We start from the raw sequence: 19694 nt of genomic DNA on the forward strand, positions 1-19694 counted from the left end.
AGTTTAAAATGGCATGTATATATTATAAATACAAGTATAACTCAATTAATATAACTATATATAATTGTATGTGACACAAAAATGCCCCGTATTGAGACTCCCGACTAAAACAAATTATTTGACTCATTTGTAAAACAATTCAGGCCCTCCCCTCTTTGTCGCCCTGAACCTTCAAGTCCTTAAATCTGGCGCTGCAAGTGGCGATTATAATTTGCGGAGCACCTTCCACTTATCGATTGCCATTTGTCGCCTTGACTACAAAATCCTAAACACAGTGTCTGACAAAACTACTTTAATATATACAGCGAAATTTACTCACGATATGTACATAACAATTTTGTAATATTATTATCATTATTTTACAACAAAAAAATAGCTTAATTACATAACACATTGCATGTTAAAGGTACATGTTAGAAAATCGTTTAAAAACATTTTGAAATGATAGAATAATCGTAAATTTTTCGACTCACCGTTGAAACGTGCGTTTTCATAACTAAAAAGAAACTCACTAACGCTTCTACGAATTGTTAATATAGTAAAAGTTTTATCGCTACGAAGCTTTGTATTGTTGTAAAGTAGGCACTTGTGTTCAATAACAAGAAATCATCTTGACAAATATGTTATAAATTAAAAAGTTTAAGTGGAACAAAAGAGGATTTACTATTTTAAATTAACTAAAAAGTTTTTATGTTCAATAATAATATTTTTTTTTATTAATTTATTCAGAATATGGAATAAACTAAATAAATCAATAAATCAATTTTGGGACACCATCACATACATTACTCTGACCCAATATAAGTAAATCAGAAGTAACGACGGTACCATAAACACCCACACCCAAAACAATATTGAAAACTAATTAACTTTGTCTAAATTGACACGGCCGGGAATCGAACCCGGGACCACTGTACTCGACCAGCGAGGTCGTCATATGGAACACGGAGTTGTTTTCGTAGTGGTAAATAATCTTTATTTTTATAAAAATGTAATATTGGAGTTTACCCTATACCAGTGAGTCATTGAGTTTATTATCCAGTATAGTTTAACTTTCAGCGCCTGAAGCTCTGAGGAGTAGCGCTATCAACTATGAGTATTGACCAATATTTTATCCAACAGAGTATTCAGAAAGGACAACAATAATACGCTATTTTGGTACCTTTTCCTTTACCTTTGAGTGTCATTTGTTAGCTACAAGAGCTGAGATGGTCCAGTGGTTATAGCGCGTGCATCTTAACTGATGATTGTGGGTTCAAACCCAAGTAAGCACTGCTGAATATTCATGTGCTTAATTAGTGTTTATAATTCATCTCGTGCTCGGCGGTAAAGGTAAATATTGTGAGGAAACCTGCGTGTGTCATTTCATAGAAATTCTGCCACATATGTATTGCACCAACCCGAATTGGAACAGCGTGGTGAAATATGTTCCAAACCTTCTCCTCAAGGGGAGAGGAGGCTTTAGCCCAGCAGTGGGATTTACAGGCTGTTGTTGTTGTTTTTATTATGTATTATTTGTATAGTTGATAAAATAAAAATACAAACAGATTGACTACCTGATGGTAGTCTGCAGTCAACACTACCCACATACCAATGGTAGCTTCATTTAATATAGTTTTTTTTAAATAATGATTCAAAACTGCTTGTAAACGAAAATATGTTAGAGGTTAAGCAATTTTTTTATATAGTTAAATGTTTTAATGTTTAAAATAAACGAATGATTCAATATCAGTATGTTATATTGTTTAAATACGAGTACATGCGGGCGATTACACTGTTACGTAAACTTTACTCATGGAGGTGTATGTCATGCAGTGGTACGGCGTTACGAATTATATTATACTAAAAAATAACAGCTTTTAAATATACCAAAGCTGGAAAAATGCCTCCTCTTATCCACTAAAGCTGGATATCACCACACCACTACTGCGCGTGAAGTTTGTGAGGTTTTCCTACACCAATGAACAAGAGGCTAACTATAAAGTAAACTTATAATTCGATAGCTTTGCCTATTAATATAAATTTAAATGGGAACCGTAGTATCATATCCCAAGCGTATCTACGTGTTTTTGAACAAATCCGACACAACAAAAATTGGTAATGGTTGGTTTATTGAAAAATTAGATTTTACAAAAAAAAAACTTGAAGAACAGGTTTTTTTTCTTTTAATAAGGTGTATAATTGCCTCCAAGTGCCTTATTACAGATTTTGATCGATTCCGCATAGATCCGATTAGAAGGATTAAACAGTGTTCCTAGTACTGCTACTATTGTGGATACAGGATTTCTCACATAGGTATACAGCTTTATTGATAATGAAGAAAAGAAAATATATAAATTTGAGACAGAGCAAAAAATATATTTTCGGCTGTAACTTTATCGTTCACTACAGTCGTCTTTACATTTAGTATTGTTTCGTTTTTTTTTTTATGACTAAAGATTTTTTTTGATATTTAGTTTAATCTAAAAAGTTTACATACTCATCAAATTAATAACTTATATTATTTCGAAAATAATCCTGAACATCGATACAGTTTATAAGTCCGTCAGTGTAATATGTAAATTAGATTAATAGATCAGTGTTATGGCAACTCTGACTAGTTGTCATTGTCATATCTATTGTGAAAACGTCATACTGACATTGTCAAAGAACTTTCAGGACTATTACTTTGAGCCGTTCTTTGACTTACGCTTATTATCTATTTTGTTCTTTGTGAATAATTGTAAACAAGGTATCAATACCTTGTTAGCTTAATCAAAAACAACAGTATATAATCGCTCGAATATATATTTAAATTGAAAAATGACTAATATAGCAGGCTCGACGTGGGAAGGTGACTAATATCTTAACTTTACACCGGCTAGAAAGTCCGATCTGTAAACCTAATTTGTGACGTTGCAAGTTATCCCATAAACTTGTTATCAATTATGCTAGAAGTCGTAATACTAATTAATAATATATATAAACAGTATAAATAATACAAATAATGTATAACTCTTAAGATTATATTTGTTCTTCATAACTCTTGTTTTAGATGTGAGGAAACAAGCTCGCTTGCTGGAAAACGACATAGATGTTAAGCTAGTGGCGTTTAGTAAACTTGGAATGAGTTCCACGTCTTCCAGCCTTAGCCCTGAGACTGCACCGCTTATTAACAGTGATGATATGTTCGATACCATGTCCATGGAACTGCAACAGCTTTTAAATAAGGTACAACACACACAGTTCAAAAATTATAGCTATAAGATTAGACAGCTGATTTTGTGATGTTGTTACTAAGACTAAATCTATGTGTATGATATATTTTAAGGAATATAATGTATGGAATCTAAGTAGGAATCTTATAAGAATATAAATATTTTTGAAGTATTTCTAAAATTGACCATGAATGCTGATGTAAATTACATTCAAATGATATGAGCAAGTGCTGTTACTTATTTTACAATTAAATATTTTATTTAAATATAAGGATACTGCTACTGTGCAAACTCAAATTAACCAATATCTTTAAATGAGCGTAATCTATATGTTTATTTAATTATTAAATGATATTTTCAAATCCAAATTTCTTATTGGGAATACTTTTATTTTATAAATTATTTAAAAAAAAAAAACATTTTAAAGTCAATAACATGTAATGAAGCAAATAATCAATAAACAAAAACATTAGCATACCTACTCTTTCCTATACACAACCTATATTTAAAAAATAATGTAATACAGACAAGATTATTTTTTATCTACCACAGATAAAACATACTGTAATACAGACAGCAATACATAATATTGTTGTGTTATGTTTTGAATGAGCCTGTGGTTTTATTATAAGCACCAGAAATATAATATCTTAGTTGCCAAGGTTGTTTTGGTCAGTGAACCATTAGTAGTGTAAGGGAAGCTTAATATGTTACAAGAGGTCAGTTTCAGTCTATCAAAATGATACACAAAAATATAATGCTAATAAAGTATCATTCAAGCTGGAGCATCAGATCAAATCAAATCAAAATAAACTTTATTCAAGTAGGATTTTTACAAGCACTTTTGAATCATCATTTTACAATTATCACTTAATTGAAAAATGATGATTCAAAATTTAGAAGGTTCAATATACAGGAATTATTAATAGTTATAAGCAAAATGAAGAGAGAGAAGAAACGGATAACATTATTATTATTTTCTTATTTCAAGGTCTGTGAGTCTGTCTGGTGATAAACTCACATTTTAATGTGTGTGTTCATAATATTATCCATGAATGCTGTTTCGAAAGATGGTTCTTATCACCACAAAATGATAATTAAACATTGTGATTTAGATAATAGATAAATAAAAACTACATTTAGCACTTACAGCACAATACAGAAAAAGGTTTGTTACAAATATAAAACATCAGCATGGACAAAATATTACTTATTGATGATAGGTCTTAACTATAATATATATAATAGGCTATTTGACAATGCGAAAAATAAATTGTGAATTATTGTAATCATTGTATATTATGACCTTAAAAATGGTTATTTACTAACGAAACACTTAATAATACTTAATTTATTCAAAAATCCAGAAATGGAAATGCAAATTTTCAAATGTTTGTCACATGACACAAAATGCTCCTGTTTGGCCGGGCTTATAGTCACTTTCTTGTAAACTTTTCTACTATATGTACCACAGATTAAAATACAGGAAAGTGACGTCACCGACCCCATTGCAGCGCCATATTGTCCAAGTAGCGTTTTTGCGAGCTATTTAAATATGAAATTTTTAATATGATATTTTTCGGCAAATATGTACCAGAAATAAAAAACACAACTTTTACTGGGTTCCTTAACTTCTACTAAATAATATAAAATGGATTTTAAAAACCAGTCAAATAGCCTATTGCAACAGAAAATACCTTTATAATGTCATCATGTATATTTTTATTTTCAGTTATCCAGTATAAATGACAGAATGGCAGACTTGGCTCCAAGTGGAACGGCTACATTACACACCATCAAGAGACACAGAGAAATTCTTATGGTAATTAACACAGTTTTCGATTTTTAATGTGTGTTTTCTGTGTACCTGTGATAGCATTGTGATAGGTCTTAATACTAAATAATAAAACATACTGTAGAATTATTAGAACTAAGGATTACTTACTTACTATTTTCTGGCCACGGCATCTGTACTGCTCACTGACTACTTTTATTCATCTTTAAAAATGAAATATCGTTAACAACAATACAATAACAAAACAAACCTTAAACATAGGAAACAAGATTATTTTTAAAAAGTAAAAATAAAAAAGACCTAAAATGTGCCTTGCGGAACACTATTCTTTCACACAGATAGAGAATACTATATTCCATTGAGTAAAATTGGTTGATCTCTTTGATTAAAGCAATGAACTTTAACTTAAACACTGGACAATTTATACATCAAAATGTTTTTTGTTCTACAATCAAATGCTTTGGAGTTTAGACCAATAGCAGAATACACCAATAAAATTCTTTTATCACACTAAGACTTACCAAAGAGTGAACATTTGATTTCGGTTTGATTCATATGTTTTTCGTGACTCGAAAGAAACCGTAAACCCTCACACACAGACGTCGAAAGTCAGAAAGGCTCGTAGGATTCTAAATGTTCTCGTATGTAACGGCAGGATTACCAGCAAGAGTTCCAGAAGACGTCGGTGCGCGTGTCGGCGCGCCGCGAGCGCGAGGAGCTGCTGCGCGGCGCCAGCCCGCCGCCCGCCGCCGGCCTCAGCCGCCGCGACCAGTACTCCAAGGAGGCCAGCCACCTGCACAGGTAGCCCCCAGCCCACAGCCAGCCCGCCGCCCGCCGCCCGCCGCCGGCCTCAGCCGCCGCGACCAGTACTCCAAGGAGGCCAGCCACCTGCACAGGTAGCCCCCAGCCCACAGCCAGCCCGCCGCCCGCCGCCCGCCGCCGGCCTCAGCCGCCGCGACCAGTACTCCAAGGAGGCCAGCCACCTGCACAGGTAGCCCCCAGCCCACAGCCAGCCCGCCGCCCGCCGCCCGCCGCCCGCCGCCGGCCTCAGCCGCCGCGACCAGTACTCCAAGGAGGCCAGCCACCTGCACAGGTAGCCCCCAGCCCAGAGCCAGCCCGCCGCCCGCCGCCCGCCGCCGGCCTCAGCCGCCGCGACCAGTACTCCAAGGAGGCCAGCCACCTGCACAGGTAGCCCCCAGCCCAGAGCCAGCCCGCCGCCCGCCGCCCGCCGCCGGCCTCAGCCGCCGCGACCAGTACTCCAAGGAGGCCAGCCACCTGCACAGGTAGCCCCCAGCCCAGGAGCCAGCTCCAGCTGTGGGAGACAGGTCCTACCTCCAAAAATACCCTACACAAAACTAAGCGCTACATCAGCTACAGTTTTATCTTTAATTATGCTATATTTTTGGTGTTGTGAGTTGTCTTCTGTCCCATATAGAAATACACTTATACAAACTCCACTGACGCTCCACTTTTTTCATCTTTAATTTTGTGTATTTTCCAGTAACCATATTTATCAAAGTTTTTATTTATATAATACTCTTTGCTCCTGTTCAATGCTGAAGTTATAATTTCTTCCGCTTGTTCGTTTCAGTTCGCACATCCTGGTGGACGAGCAGATCAACATCGCGATGGAGGCGCGCGAGCACCTGACGTCGCAGCGCCAGGCCTTCAAGCGGATGCAGACCAGGTTCAACGACATCACGAACAGGTGCGTTGTGTCATGATATCAATGCCGCTGAAATGTTACTTGAGCAGGTTTAGGAAGTTTATATTCATTGTTTTTGTTAGCAATGGTGTAAGGTCGAGCCAAGATGGCCTAGTGGTTTGAACGCGTGCATCTTAACCGACAATCGCGGGTCAAACCCAGGCAAGCACCACTTAATATTAATGTGCTTAATTTGTGTTTATAATTCATCTCATGCTCGGCGATGAAAGAAAACTTCGTGAGGAAACATTAATGTGTCTAATTTCATAGAAATTCTGCCACATGTGTATTACACCAACCCGCATTGGAACTGCGTAGCGGAGTATGTTCGAAACCTTCTCCTCAAAGGGACAGGAGGCCTTACCCAGCAGTGGGAAATTTACAGGCTGTTGTTGTTAGTGTATGGTCCCCATTTACATTTACTTGGTAATTTGGGCTTTATGTAAAAAAATGGTTTGGTACCACTCACTCATCTAACACTACACAACAATACTTACTATTATTCTGTTCCAAATTGAAGGCTAAGCATGTGTATATATTGGCTCAAGCGACATAACATCTTATTTAGTTTCCGAGGCTTGTGGCGCATTGGAAGAATGTATATAGAAGTATTCCATCAGGACAAATTAGCCAAGATCTCCAAGATTAGTAACAAATCGTTAACACAGTGCATGTATGTTGCAGGTTCCCGATGTTAAATAGCCTCATATACAGAATAAACGCCCGCAAGCGAAGAGACTCGCTCATCATAGGCATAGTCGTCGCCGTCTGTACGTTCCTCCTACTTCTGTACGCATTCCATTGAATATATACAAACATATAGCATTTTGTGGAAATATAAGTATCTCTCTAACATTTTGTATCCCCAAGTCGATACGAATATTGTACGGACCCGTCTGAACCAAATCAATCTGAACTGCACGCCTGATGACACAGAGTTTATAATTCAACAGAGGCGGCAAGAATATCTACTTTATAATATGATCTTGTATCGTGATCGTTCTATCTATCTATTTTGTGTCAACAGGCGACTTTCTGTTATTGACACTTTTAAATTTGCATGTTTCCAATTTTTGTACATGAACAATGGGCGTGCGTACTCTGCGAATGCTAAAAATAAAATATAAAAATATTTATACTTCAATTGTATGCAAAAGCGCCTTATATATGACGACGGCGTGGCGAAACGTATAAATATTGTAAATATTCAGTATAACGGAACAATGAAAAATTAATAACAAGTATTAAGAGCAGACCTGAAACTCTCGCGTTATTTGACTTGCAAGGTCGTGCTTGTGCGGCTATCGCCGTCTCGCTCGCACTCATAGTCTATTCCAGGTATTAGAAAAAGAAATAATATTAACAATGACTTGACGCAAAATCGTTGGATATTTATAATTTACATGTTACAACATTCGTCTAGAACTGGAACTTCTAATATGTACCTATTGTTTCAAAACATACTTATATTTTCACTGAATCTTGGAGCATTATTCTTGTACATTGTTGAAATCTTTGAAATAAATCCTCACGTTGTATTTCTAAAATGTTCACGGTATAATATTATCCCTTATGTTATGATGGCAGTTGTAACGCTATCGAAACAACGAGCCAAATAAATAGGTACAGTACGACCCAACTTAGGTGCAGCATCGGCAGAATTCGTAAAACCGATCACATCCGAATTAAGTACGCTATCCCAAATTATCAATTTTTATTTCTTATGTGAATATGATCTTTACACAAACGCAATAAATTGTAACATTATATGAACAAATATATTCGTCAATCTGACACGTCGATTTACATGCACTTTTTTTTTTTGATCTGACGCTCGTATCTATAGCGACGAATAGCGTCGAATGGCGCGATAGGGAGCTATTTCTATGGGTTGGATGAATTTGCCGATGCTACATCTAAGTTGTGTCGTACTTACTATTTTTACCTATACCCTGACTTTGTCTTTATAAATTGATACTTCAATGATTCCAATAAAATTGATCGTTTGAAAATTTGACTGCCATTTTAAAGTATTATACAAAACAATACAAAAACTATGAGTGTGACTGTACACTGACAGCTTTCTAGACGACCTTATTCACTGTTTATGTCTCTTATTATGATAAAAGTCCAGCTCATAATCACAAGGCCACTCACACAGACACACACACTCACACGACGTTGACGGTGACTGTACATCTAGTTAGTACAGTCGGCGAGAAGTTTATCGAATCGATTTTGATACAACTGTTAAAACATTGTTATGTCTTCCTTTAGAGTTAACCCGCTATAGAACCCCATTACTTTGAAGTCTTGAAAGTGGATTCACACTAATCTTGGCTCATATGATTTTTTTTTATAATGAGAATTGAATTCTACGTATATTTTATAATAAAGTAATCTTGTTCTTAGAACTAAATAGAAACAAGTACCACTAAAAGTTCATTTATTAAAGTCGTATTATTATTGTCATACGTACGTCGTCGAAGCTTTCTGTAAGTCTACCTGGTTACCTACCCAGGCTAACAACCACTCATCATATATTCTACCTAATGTACCTACTAACGTAACATTAGCTGCATTTTGTCGTAATCGGATTTTTAGAGTGAGCGAGTATAAATACCGGCACTACGGACATAACTTCTTAGTTCCCAAGATTAGTGGCGCATAGCCGATGTAAAAATGGAAGTCTCCCAATGTCTATAGGCAGTATTTACCACTTACCAAAATAGGCTATTTGACAATGCAAAAAAAAAATGTCAATTATAGTAATCCGTATATATTATAAGTTTAAAAATGGTTATTTATTAACGAAAGTTGCAAATAATATTCAACATATTCAAAAATCCATAAATAAAGATGCATTTTTTTAAACGTTTGTCACGTGACACAAAACGCTCCTGATTGGTTGGGCTTATGATGATGTTACTTGCTTGTTAACTTTGCTTTTCTTCTATATGTAAAACAGATTAAAATACAGGCAAGTGACGTCACCGGCCCTATTGCAGCGCCATAGTCCAAGTAACGTTTTCGCGCGCTATTTAAATATGGAATTTTAAATATGATATATTTCTGCTTTCAGATTTTTTTATTTGTAGAACATATTTATGTTCTACAAATAAAAAAATCTACTTTTACTGGGTTCCTTAATTTCTACGAAACTACTAAACAATATAAAATGGATTTAAAAACCGGTCAAATAGCCTATTATCAGCATCTACAAGACTAATCAGACGAGTCCGATACCCAACTGTGGAATATTTACAGGCTGTTACTAATTCAGACAAAATCGAATCCAAATAAAATAATTCTCCCAATAAATCTTTAGTATATATTAATTATATATGTTTCTACGAATATCAAGCAATAATATGAACGCCAAATTCATCGTTATTTATTATTTATTAATATATTATTGTTTCACATTTTAATTTAATGTGATAAGGGTCTAAATATGTAAATCAAAAGCATTACCCAATTGAAGACGGATTCGGACGGTTTCGAGATTCAACGGATCTTATAACAATAATTATATCATAAGTATTTACGGTATATTTATATGTTAAATATGTTATAAGTATATTTGGGTGTTCTGTTTTAAATGAGTTGAGTCTTGTAGAGTAAATGATATCTTTGAAGACAAACACACACGACTGTTTTGTTTCAAAATAATGACTTTAATGTACAGTCGGAGTAAGAAAAGATTCTTCACCTTAAGGTCTATTTTCGTGTGCTCAGTGTGAGCGATAAGATATTTTATTGAAAATGACATGTTGCGTCGCAATGATTTGATTAGATTCAAAAGGTACTAAGAGTTTAAGGATTGATAAAGGAATTAATATGAAAGGACGAAGGTTTTCTTACTCTGACTGTACATGCAGCTCATATTTTATTATAAATAAAGGCTCAGATTATACTCAAAAGGTACATTGTTGTGAAGCGATAAAAGTAAATACAAATTCCCGTATTGCGTAGTACGTAACATGTTTTTCATTATATTAATAATCAGTGTCAACACTTGTGTACGATTATGTATTCGCTTTTGTTGCTTCACTAAAATGTACCCAACGCTCCATCAAGTTGTTATATAATCGGAGTATCTGGGATATCAAAATGTAGTTATTTGTAACACCTTGTTTTAAGAAATATTGTAAATATTACTATTTTACCCGTGTATAAAAATAAATTATTTTACTGTATTTTTTTTTATTATAGTCCATTCCGCGAATCGAACAAAATACTCGCACCTCATTGGTTGACAAACAAGGTCAGGTCGAGGGCAAGGTCTTATATTAACCAATGGGCGTACACGAGAATTTTATTTAGGAGCTTAAAAGCGGCTTTATAGTCAAAACATGTGGATCTTAATTAGGAAGCTGAATGTCACTAATTAAATTCAGATTGTTCGTTTGTGTATAATTCGGTGATGTAGATTAGACATATTTTTGAGATATGCTATCCTTAAATTTCAACATAAATGCGTGAATTGTGCAATACTAGTGAGCGAGGAGCAATACTGATACTAATATACTACAGTTTTTATTTACGACATCATATTACAAACTTCTAAAAGTATCAGTGTTTTGTCCATGTATTATATACAATATTTTTCCTCTCGAATCACTATCTATTAAAAAAAACCGCATCAAAATCCGTTGAATATTTTAAATATTTTAGCATACATAGGGATAAAGAAAGCGACTTTGTTTTATACTATGTAGTGAAGACACGCGAACCTACAGTAAAAGACATAGTGTACCTAATATGAATCTAACAATAAACGAACAATAACATTCTAGAATCTACATATATAAAAATGAATTGCTGTTCGTTAGTCTCGCTAAAACTCGAGAACGGCTGAACCGATTTGGCTAATTTTGGTGTCGAATTATTTGTGGAAGTCCAGAGAAGTTTTAAAAGGTGAGTAAGTATGATAAAAATAGGAAGCTAGGCTAGGCTAGGAATATAATAAAAATAATAACTTTATTTTCCCTTAGAAATAGATTTATTAGAGAATTATCATTGATTTTCTATGATTATCGATGTTAGACAATAAAACATTGATGTTTTACAATTGATTTTGCCTAATTTAAAACATCGTTACATCTATTTCTCGAATCTATAATACATATATAAAAAGAAGTGGCATTTTCGTTGTCACTTTAGAACTTAAGAACGGGCTCACCTATCCAAACCAAATCTTCATGGTTTGTTTGGACTATTTAGTACATGGTTTATGTGAAGTTTGCCCAAAATCGGTCGAGTGGTTCTTCATTTACCATATTTTTTGTTACAAATGATTTCAATAAATTGCGGGTCATTTTGTTAATGGAGATTTTTTAAACAGGGAATTGTGCTGTCAATTTAATTTTTAAGTAAATACGTCTTATACCAATATATTACTTCCAAAAAACCATTTAAAAGTGCCATGAATTTTAATTCGTATCGATTTATGGTTCGTCAACAAGCACAAAATTACATCTTGATATGTGGTAAACTTTATCATCAGTACAACATTGACATGTATGCCAAAATAGAAACTGAACGTCTTAATTCGTTTCAACCTAGCAAAATTAAGATCCGAAGAATATATTCATTTGCAAGATGTGATAGCGAACGATGCTAATGTAAATGACAACGGGCGATTGACTATATTGCCATTTATGTTAATTGGTAGTCCATGGCATATGAACGAATATGCACAAGACGCAATGTCTTATGTCCGAAAATATGGTCGACCGGATCTGTTCATTATGATATTAAAAACAATTTATTTGAAGATCAGTCAACAACTGATCGTCATGACATTTCAGCGCGAGTTTTCTGCAAAAATTAAAAGCACTTATGGATTTCATTGTAAAATTATGTGTATTTGGAGAGGTGCGTTACCATATGTTCTCCATTGAATGGAAAAAAGCCGATGCCGAAATTGGCGCATGCATTATTTTGGTTGGTAAATAACTCCGGATCAAATCGATAACGACATATCACCTGAAATTCTCGATCAAACTGTTGATCCACATCAATAAAATGCGTAACCATTGAAGTTGATAATCGTTGGATAGTTCTGTATTGTCCATTATTAGGGATGATATTCAATGCTCATATAAATGTGGAGTACTGTGATTCAGTCATATCCATTAAATATATTTGAAAGTAATGTATGTAAATAAAGGGAGCGATATGGCTGTCATCGATGTTGCTGCTAATAGGAGAAATGATAAAATTATTTAGCATCAAATGCTTATATTAGTAGTAATTTAGCTATCTGGAGGATTCTGTCGTTTCCAATGCACAAAAGACTTCCTATGGTTGTTCACTTGGCTGTGCATCTTGAGAATGGCCAACCTGTTCATTTTAATGAAGCAAATATATTGGAATGAGAAGCGCAACCTCCAGCAAATTCGTTAACTGCTTTTTTCAAATTATGTGAAACTGATATATTTGCAATAAATTTGTTATATTCTGAAATGTCTCAGTATTACACACGGAATGTGTCTTCGAAAAAAAATGAGGTACGTAAACAAGGAACAGCAGTCGATGGGTATCCAGGCATTTTTCAAAAAGAGGATATATACAATACATTCAAATAATGCTGAGTGTTTTTATTTTCGATTGTTATTATTTAACGTCAATGGTCATTTGTGTCAAACATATCGTGAAACATGTCAAGTCTTACATTTGTTGGAGGATGATGCACATTGGGATTCAACATTTCATGATGCATTTGCTTCAGCTCATCCACAGCAAACACGAATGCTATTTTCCATTATATCAACATGTATGCCATCAAACCCACTTAAATTATGGAACAAATATAAATATTATATATATGGCAGAAGATATATTAGTTCGTAAGTGCCATCATGCAAAAAATCCTGATTTGTTGATTACCTTGGAAATGGGAGAGTCGAGATGGCCCAGTGGTTGGAACGCCTGCATCTTAACCGATTGCGGGTTCAAGCCCAGGCAAGCACCGCTGTTTCATGTGCTTAATTTGTCTTTATAATTCATCTCATGCTCGGCGAAGGAAAACATCGTGAGGAAACCTGCATGTGGCAAATTTCATAGAAATTCTGCCACATGTGTATTCCACCAACCCGCATTGGAACAGCGTGGTGAGGAAGCCTTTAGCCCAGCAGTGGGAATTTACAGGCTATTTTGGTTGTTGTTGTTGGAAATGTACAACGAAGCTTTGATAATAATTGAAGACATGTGTCTAACAATTGCAAATAAAGCATTAGCACAATTGGGTATGGCCGCACCAAATCGTGAGACGCATGATTTGTTTGATCGAGAATTGCAATCGAATATTACCTAATTGAATATTCAGCAAAAACATGTATATGATACAATCATGTAAGCCGTTCCCAATAATTCAGATGGATTATATTTCTTGGATACACCTGGTGACACAGGCAAAACGTTCGTTATATCATTGATTTTAGCAACAATTCGATCGGAATAGAAAATTGCATTGGCACTCGCATCTTCTGGAATTTATGTTAAATTTTTTTTTTTTTTTTCTCTTTATTTTGACACAAACAGTCATTAATCTAAAAATACAATGATTTTAAATTAAGTAACATAAAGACAAGGAGTGTCCAAACTTGAGTACATTTGAATATATATATATATTTTAACAACATCAGTTTGAAAACAGTGGAGAAAGTCGCCTAAACAGAAATGATACATACCTTAAACTATTAAATAGAAAACAAGTAAATAAGAAATTATATAAAAAAAAAATAATTTTACTCACTAATACATTAAAAAATAAAAGAAGAGAGAAAAAGAGATGAAATCGTTTAATATATTATAAGTGAAGTTTTCCTGCGATTTTTGTTTTAAAAGTATTCAAGGAATTATTGAAAAGATCAATATCATTAAATTGTTTGTTATAAGTTGTAATGCTACGTGAAAAGAAATTGTTACGGGTGTAGTTTTTATGATATCTGGGTGGCATGAGGGCATGTATATTTCTTGAGGAGCGACAAGGAAGTCGAGCTTTTATAATAAAGTTTATTTTTGCAAGTAAATTAGCAGAATCAATCTTATTATTCATAATATTAAAAAGTGTAACCATGTCAAATAGTTTCCTACGGTTTTCAAGACTTAACAATTTGTAATATTTAAGAGATGAACTATATGAGGTATGCGATTGCTGGTTACGGAAATTTAGTATTTTAATAAATTTCTTTTGAACATTTTCCAGGCGATCAATGTGTTGCTTAATTGAAGGGTTCCATACGGAACAACCAAAATCTAAAATTGATCGAACGTAGCTAAAATAGAGTAATTTAAAGGTAATAACTTTTTTGAAAGGTGCAGTTATTCTATTAATGAAACCTAAATTTCTTAACGCTTTTTTAATAATAAAATCAAAGTGTGCTTTAAAGGAAACTTCTTGATCCATTATAATTCCTAAATCACGAATGCTCTTAACACGCGAAAGAGAGTTGCCATCCAAATTATAATTATATGAAATGGGTTGCTTTTTTCTACTGTAAGTCATTAGGCAACATTTTTCAGCGTTTAAAAAAAGTTGATTGTTTTTACAATACTGAGATAATCTATCTAAACCTAATTGTAACTTTAAACAGTCTTCAGGACGCGTAACAACTGTAAATAATTTTGTATCATCAGCATAATGTAAATGATCGACATCATGAAGGACGCTACTTAAATCATTTATATATATGGAGAAAAGAACGGGGCCAAGATGCGAACCTTGTGGTACACCGGAAGGTACTGGTAAATAACTAGAACAATACCCTTTTAAACAAACAGCTTGGCTGCGGTTACGTATATATGACTCTATCCATCTTAGCAGGTTACCGTGTATACCGATATTTCCAAGCTTTTTCATAAGAATATCATGATTAATTTTGTCGAATGCTTTGGAAAAATCGGTATACACGACATCTACCTGATAATTGGAGTCCATTGCGTTTAACAAGTAATCAGTAAAAGTCAACATATTCGACTCAACACTACGTGACTTGATGAATCCATGTTGTTTATCAGATATTAGATGGCGGATGCCGTATACTATATGCGATGTTACTATTTTCTCCAATATTTTGCCAAATATACTTAACTTAGAAATAGGTCTATATTGTGTAATTAAGTTTTTTTGACTATTTTTAGGGATAGGTGTTATAAGGGCTAGCTTCCAATATTCAGGAAACACGCCCGAGAATAATGATTTTTTAAATAAAAGGGTTATGGGTTTTAATAGCTCTTTGGCACACTTTGATATAAGAACTGGATGAATACCATCAGGCCCAGTACCTTTGTTAATATTAACGTTTTTTAGTTCTTTGAAGACAATTTCTTCATCAAGTGATACTGAGTCAAGTAAAGTAACTATTGAAGGATTTGAGTAAGACATGAAATTGCATGAAACGAGTGTATTTTGTTTTTGGGGCTGGACAAAAACCGAATGAAAAAAAATATTAAAGCATTCACAAATTTCCTGACCATCTGTATAATTTATACCATTGAATACCATTTTAATAGGAATTTCTTCTGATTTCTTTTTATATTTGACATAAGTATAATAGAATTTTGTATTTTCTTTAATTTTATTTTCACAGAAAGTTATATAATTGTTGTAAGTTTCATTTTCGTTTTTACGTAGCCTAGTTCTTAAAAGAGAAAATATTTTATAGTCATTTTGATTTTTGTAAGTCTTCCATTTTTTGTGAAATTTTCTTTTTTCATTGCTTAACTTAATTAAAGATTTTGTGTACCAAGGTGGGTGTTGGTTATTGTTATTAAGTACTTTATATTTTGGAACATATTTACTAATTAAGTCATTAAGGATTCGGTAAAATAATGTAATTTGTGAATTAATGTCATTGAAGTGAGAAAATAATGTATCCCAATCATGCAGACTAAGTTCTTTAGAAATTGATTCAAAATCTGCTTTGTAGAAGTTATTTTTATAAATGAAATTATTTTTTAGAAATTCTGGTAACGTAAGGGAAATTTCGATCTCTAATGATTTATGATGTTGATCTTCTAAGACCAATGGATTCTCAGAGGCTTTTACAAAACATTGTTCATTGCAAAAAATGAGGTCTAATAGTCTATTATTACAATTAAATTCATTATTAAATTGATACAACAAAGCAAGGCTCATAAAATCAGATGTAAGAGTCGAAAGTAAATCGTTATTTGTATTTATCATCATACTATTAGTCTCGTCGTCATAAAACCAATCCGCGTTTGAAACGTTAAAATCTCCTAAGATCAAAAATAAGTCGTTAGGATTAGAGTGAATTAACTCGGTTACTCTGTCATAAAAAGATGTTATTAAGGTTTCGTGTTTAGGCCCATGTGGCAAATAGGTACATAATAAATGCAGGCGTGATCGTTCAGCTGACAAAGTCACGGAGGCGTCAGCGGAAACAGCGCGTGCGCGGCTATGAATAGGTATAGTTACATACAGTTCGTCGGCTGGAGCCGGCGCGCACCAACTCGGGTGCGCGCTCGGACACAGCTCACGGCGCAAGGCAATTACTACACCACCTCCGCGACTACACCCGCTAAGAACTGTATCGCGGTCACATCTGAAAACCTCATATCTGTTATCAAAAAATTCAGGATTGTAAAAGGAGTCGTTTAGCCAGGATTCTGTAATACATATAATATCATGATTACAATTTAATAAATTAGTAAAAAATTCATGGGATTTCGTTCGCAAGCCCCTCACATTCTGATAGTAAATAGTTAAATAATGTTTATTAATCATTTTAACAGAAACATGGAACTAAATAAGTAATTAACTGATATCAAATATTTTGTAATAAAAGTACAGAACCACCCGGATTTATTCATATAATTTTTTTGTGTTAATATATAGTAATAGTAACATGTGTAAAGATTTTTAAATAGTAACGATTTAAGTATAATATATTCCTTGAATACTTTTAAAATAACTAGCATGAAATCAATTATACTTACAAAACTAATAATAACAATTATAATCTCATCACTAACTAAGGGAAAAACAGGATAAATAACGATTCGAACTGTAGCACGAATTAGTAGAATAGTTCTCGCCCGTCACTTTATTTTACTTAAATCACTTTCATTCGCAATAAAGATTACTTTAGAGTTGTCATTCTTTCTTAGGAATATTTTACAGTCTTTCAGCCAGATGTATCTGAATCTCAGCTCCTTGCCCAGACGCCGTGCACGGCTATATAATAATTTGTTTTGGGGAGAAAGGTGGTCGTTCACATATATAGGTTTCGAAGCACCGTCGATATCCAGGTCCGTTGTAGTAATACCGCGACGGGCGCGCACTGCCGCCAACAGCTCGTTCTTGCGTTTGCGCTGAGTAAACCTTACGATAATATTCGGGATTGATGGAGACTGCTTTTCGGTAACAGTGGTTACGTCTTGAGGAATAAAGCGTCTTACTCTGTGTATAAAGTCTATGTCCTGCGGCAACATTGTAAAGCCTACTTTTAATGATAATCTATGTATAATGTTGTGTAGGTTTTCATTATGTGACATCGGTATACCAGAGATTTCAAGGTTATTTTTTCTTCCTTCTTGTTCTTTAAGACGCAGCTGATCGGCCAATGTCGATACCAAGACTGTTGTAGCATTAATATCTTTTTTGAGACAATTAATGTCCAAATTTATGTTTTCGGTATCCTTTTTTATTTGGGAACAATTGGTTGCTATTTGCGAATACTCACGTTGCAAAGTAAGGTTTGAATGTTTTATGTCCGAAACTTCAGATTTTAATGTATTTATTTCGTCGTGCAATATTTGTATGGTTTCATTTTGCTTTTTTAACATATTTTCTATAGACGACATCATGTTTTTTTGAAATTCCGTATACAATTCACGCAACTCTTGACGATAGTTCGCTAAAGAAACCGCCATGTCCTGTCTTAAGTCATTCAAAATATTGTTGTAAGAATCAGGGGTTTTTCTTTTCCTTAAGGTTACTTGGTTTGAAGGGTCATCATCGGTAAGCAACGGGAGATTTGGAAGAGAACCAGCGTTACTGTTTGTGTTGCTTGACTGTATATTCATATTGTCTTAAATAATTCTTACCAATAGAAAAACAATAACAAAGCACTGCTATGAGTTTGCGAGATTCGAGAATATTCGACGCTGCAGCTGTGTGAGTAAAAAGGACCAAAAATAGCACTTGTACTCTTTCCCCGAGGGGGCGAAGAGCGGTTACCGCATCACAGGCACTGATCTAATATTTTTTTGCGTATGAGCTTATAAACAAATAACGAACTAATTGTCACTGTAACAACGAATATATTAGCGTAGTAGTGATTAGACGACTTAAAGAATAACTCGACACAGGTTCGTTCACTGATGTGTTCGCAAGACGAATGAAATAAATTTATAAATTTTTAGAAGGTGTTCGAACCGCACACTGCATTAAAATTGCTATTGAATATAGAGATGATTGAAACTCCAATTTGCAATATTTCGATTCATGCTGCTCATCAATTCTGCTGTGGCAAAAGTTCTACGATTAACGTCAATTATTTTCTGGGATGAGTGTATAATGGCGAATAAAAATCACTAGAAGTATTAATCGAACAATGCAAGATGTGCATCTAAACTTGGAAGAATCATGTTTTTCACATGGTCAACTGTATATTGCCTGTTCCAGAGTCGGTAGCCCCAGTCATTTTTTTATTCACACTCAAAATTAAAAAACAAAAAATATTGCTTATCCAAATGTTTTGGATTATTTTTTAAACAGCTAGCATTTAAGTCATATATGTTTTTAAGAAATTAATCGATGTTCTAATAGATTTTTGTATTACTTCAAAAGTGCCCGGTACGTGCTTCGCTACGTATAAAGATACGTAGCGAAGCACGTACCGGGCCGCTAGTTAATAATAAAAGGTAAATTTTAAGAAATCTGAGAATGAAAAAGGTAAAAAAATAAAGTAATACGCTGTGCATTTTATTAAGACAGTTATATAAACACATATATATAGTT

General features: G+C 34.2%; 1 protein-coding gene across 1 annotated transcript; it reads left to right on the plus strand.

Annotated features, from left to right (window-relative positions):
• The first annotated feature begins 2626 nt into the window (after positions 1-2626).
• Positions 2627-7740, plus strand: LOC124533178 (Golgi SNAP receptor complex member 1). The gene is made up of 6 exons (XM_047108348.1): positions 2627-2833; positions 3035-3210; positions 4930-5019; positions 5648-5793; positions 6584-6700; positions 7382-7740. Exons 1-6 carry the CDS (start codon positions 2803-2805, stop codon positions 7500-7502), a joined length of 681 nt encoding a protein of 226 aa, XP_046964304.1. The 5' UTR covers positions 2627-2802; the 3' UTR covers positions 7503-7740.
• The last annotated feature ends 11954 nt before the right edge of the window (positions 7741-19694 follow it).

Source organism: Vanessa cardui, chromosome 10 (genome assembly GCF_905220365.1).
Source record: "Vanessa cardui chromosome 10, ilVanCard2.1, whole genome shotgun sequence".
In the NCBI taxonomy this organism is placed as follows: Eukaryota; Metazoa; Arthropoda; class Insecta; order Lepidoptera; family Nymphalidae; genus Vanessa; species Vanessa cardui.

Excerpts from the sequence above, each read along its gene's own strand:
- LOC124533178 (XM_047108348.1), top strand. The coding sequence starts at position 2,803 with ATGACTAATATAGCAGGCTCGACGTGGGAAG. Across the intron at positions 5,794-6,583 it reads GAGGCCAGCCACCTGCACAG|TTCGCACATCCTGGTGGACG; the intron begins GTAGCCCCCAGC and ends TGTTCGTTTCAG. Across the intron at positions 6,701-7,381 it reads TTCAACGACATCACGAACAG|GTTCCCGATGTTAAATAGCC; the intron begins GTGCGTTGTGTC and ends TGTATGTTGCAG.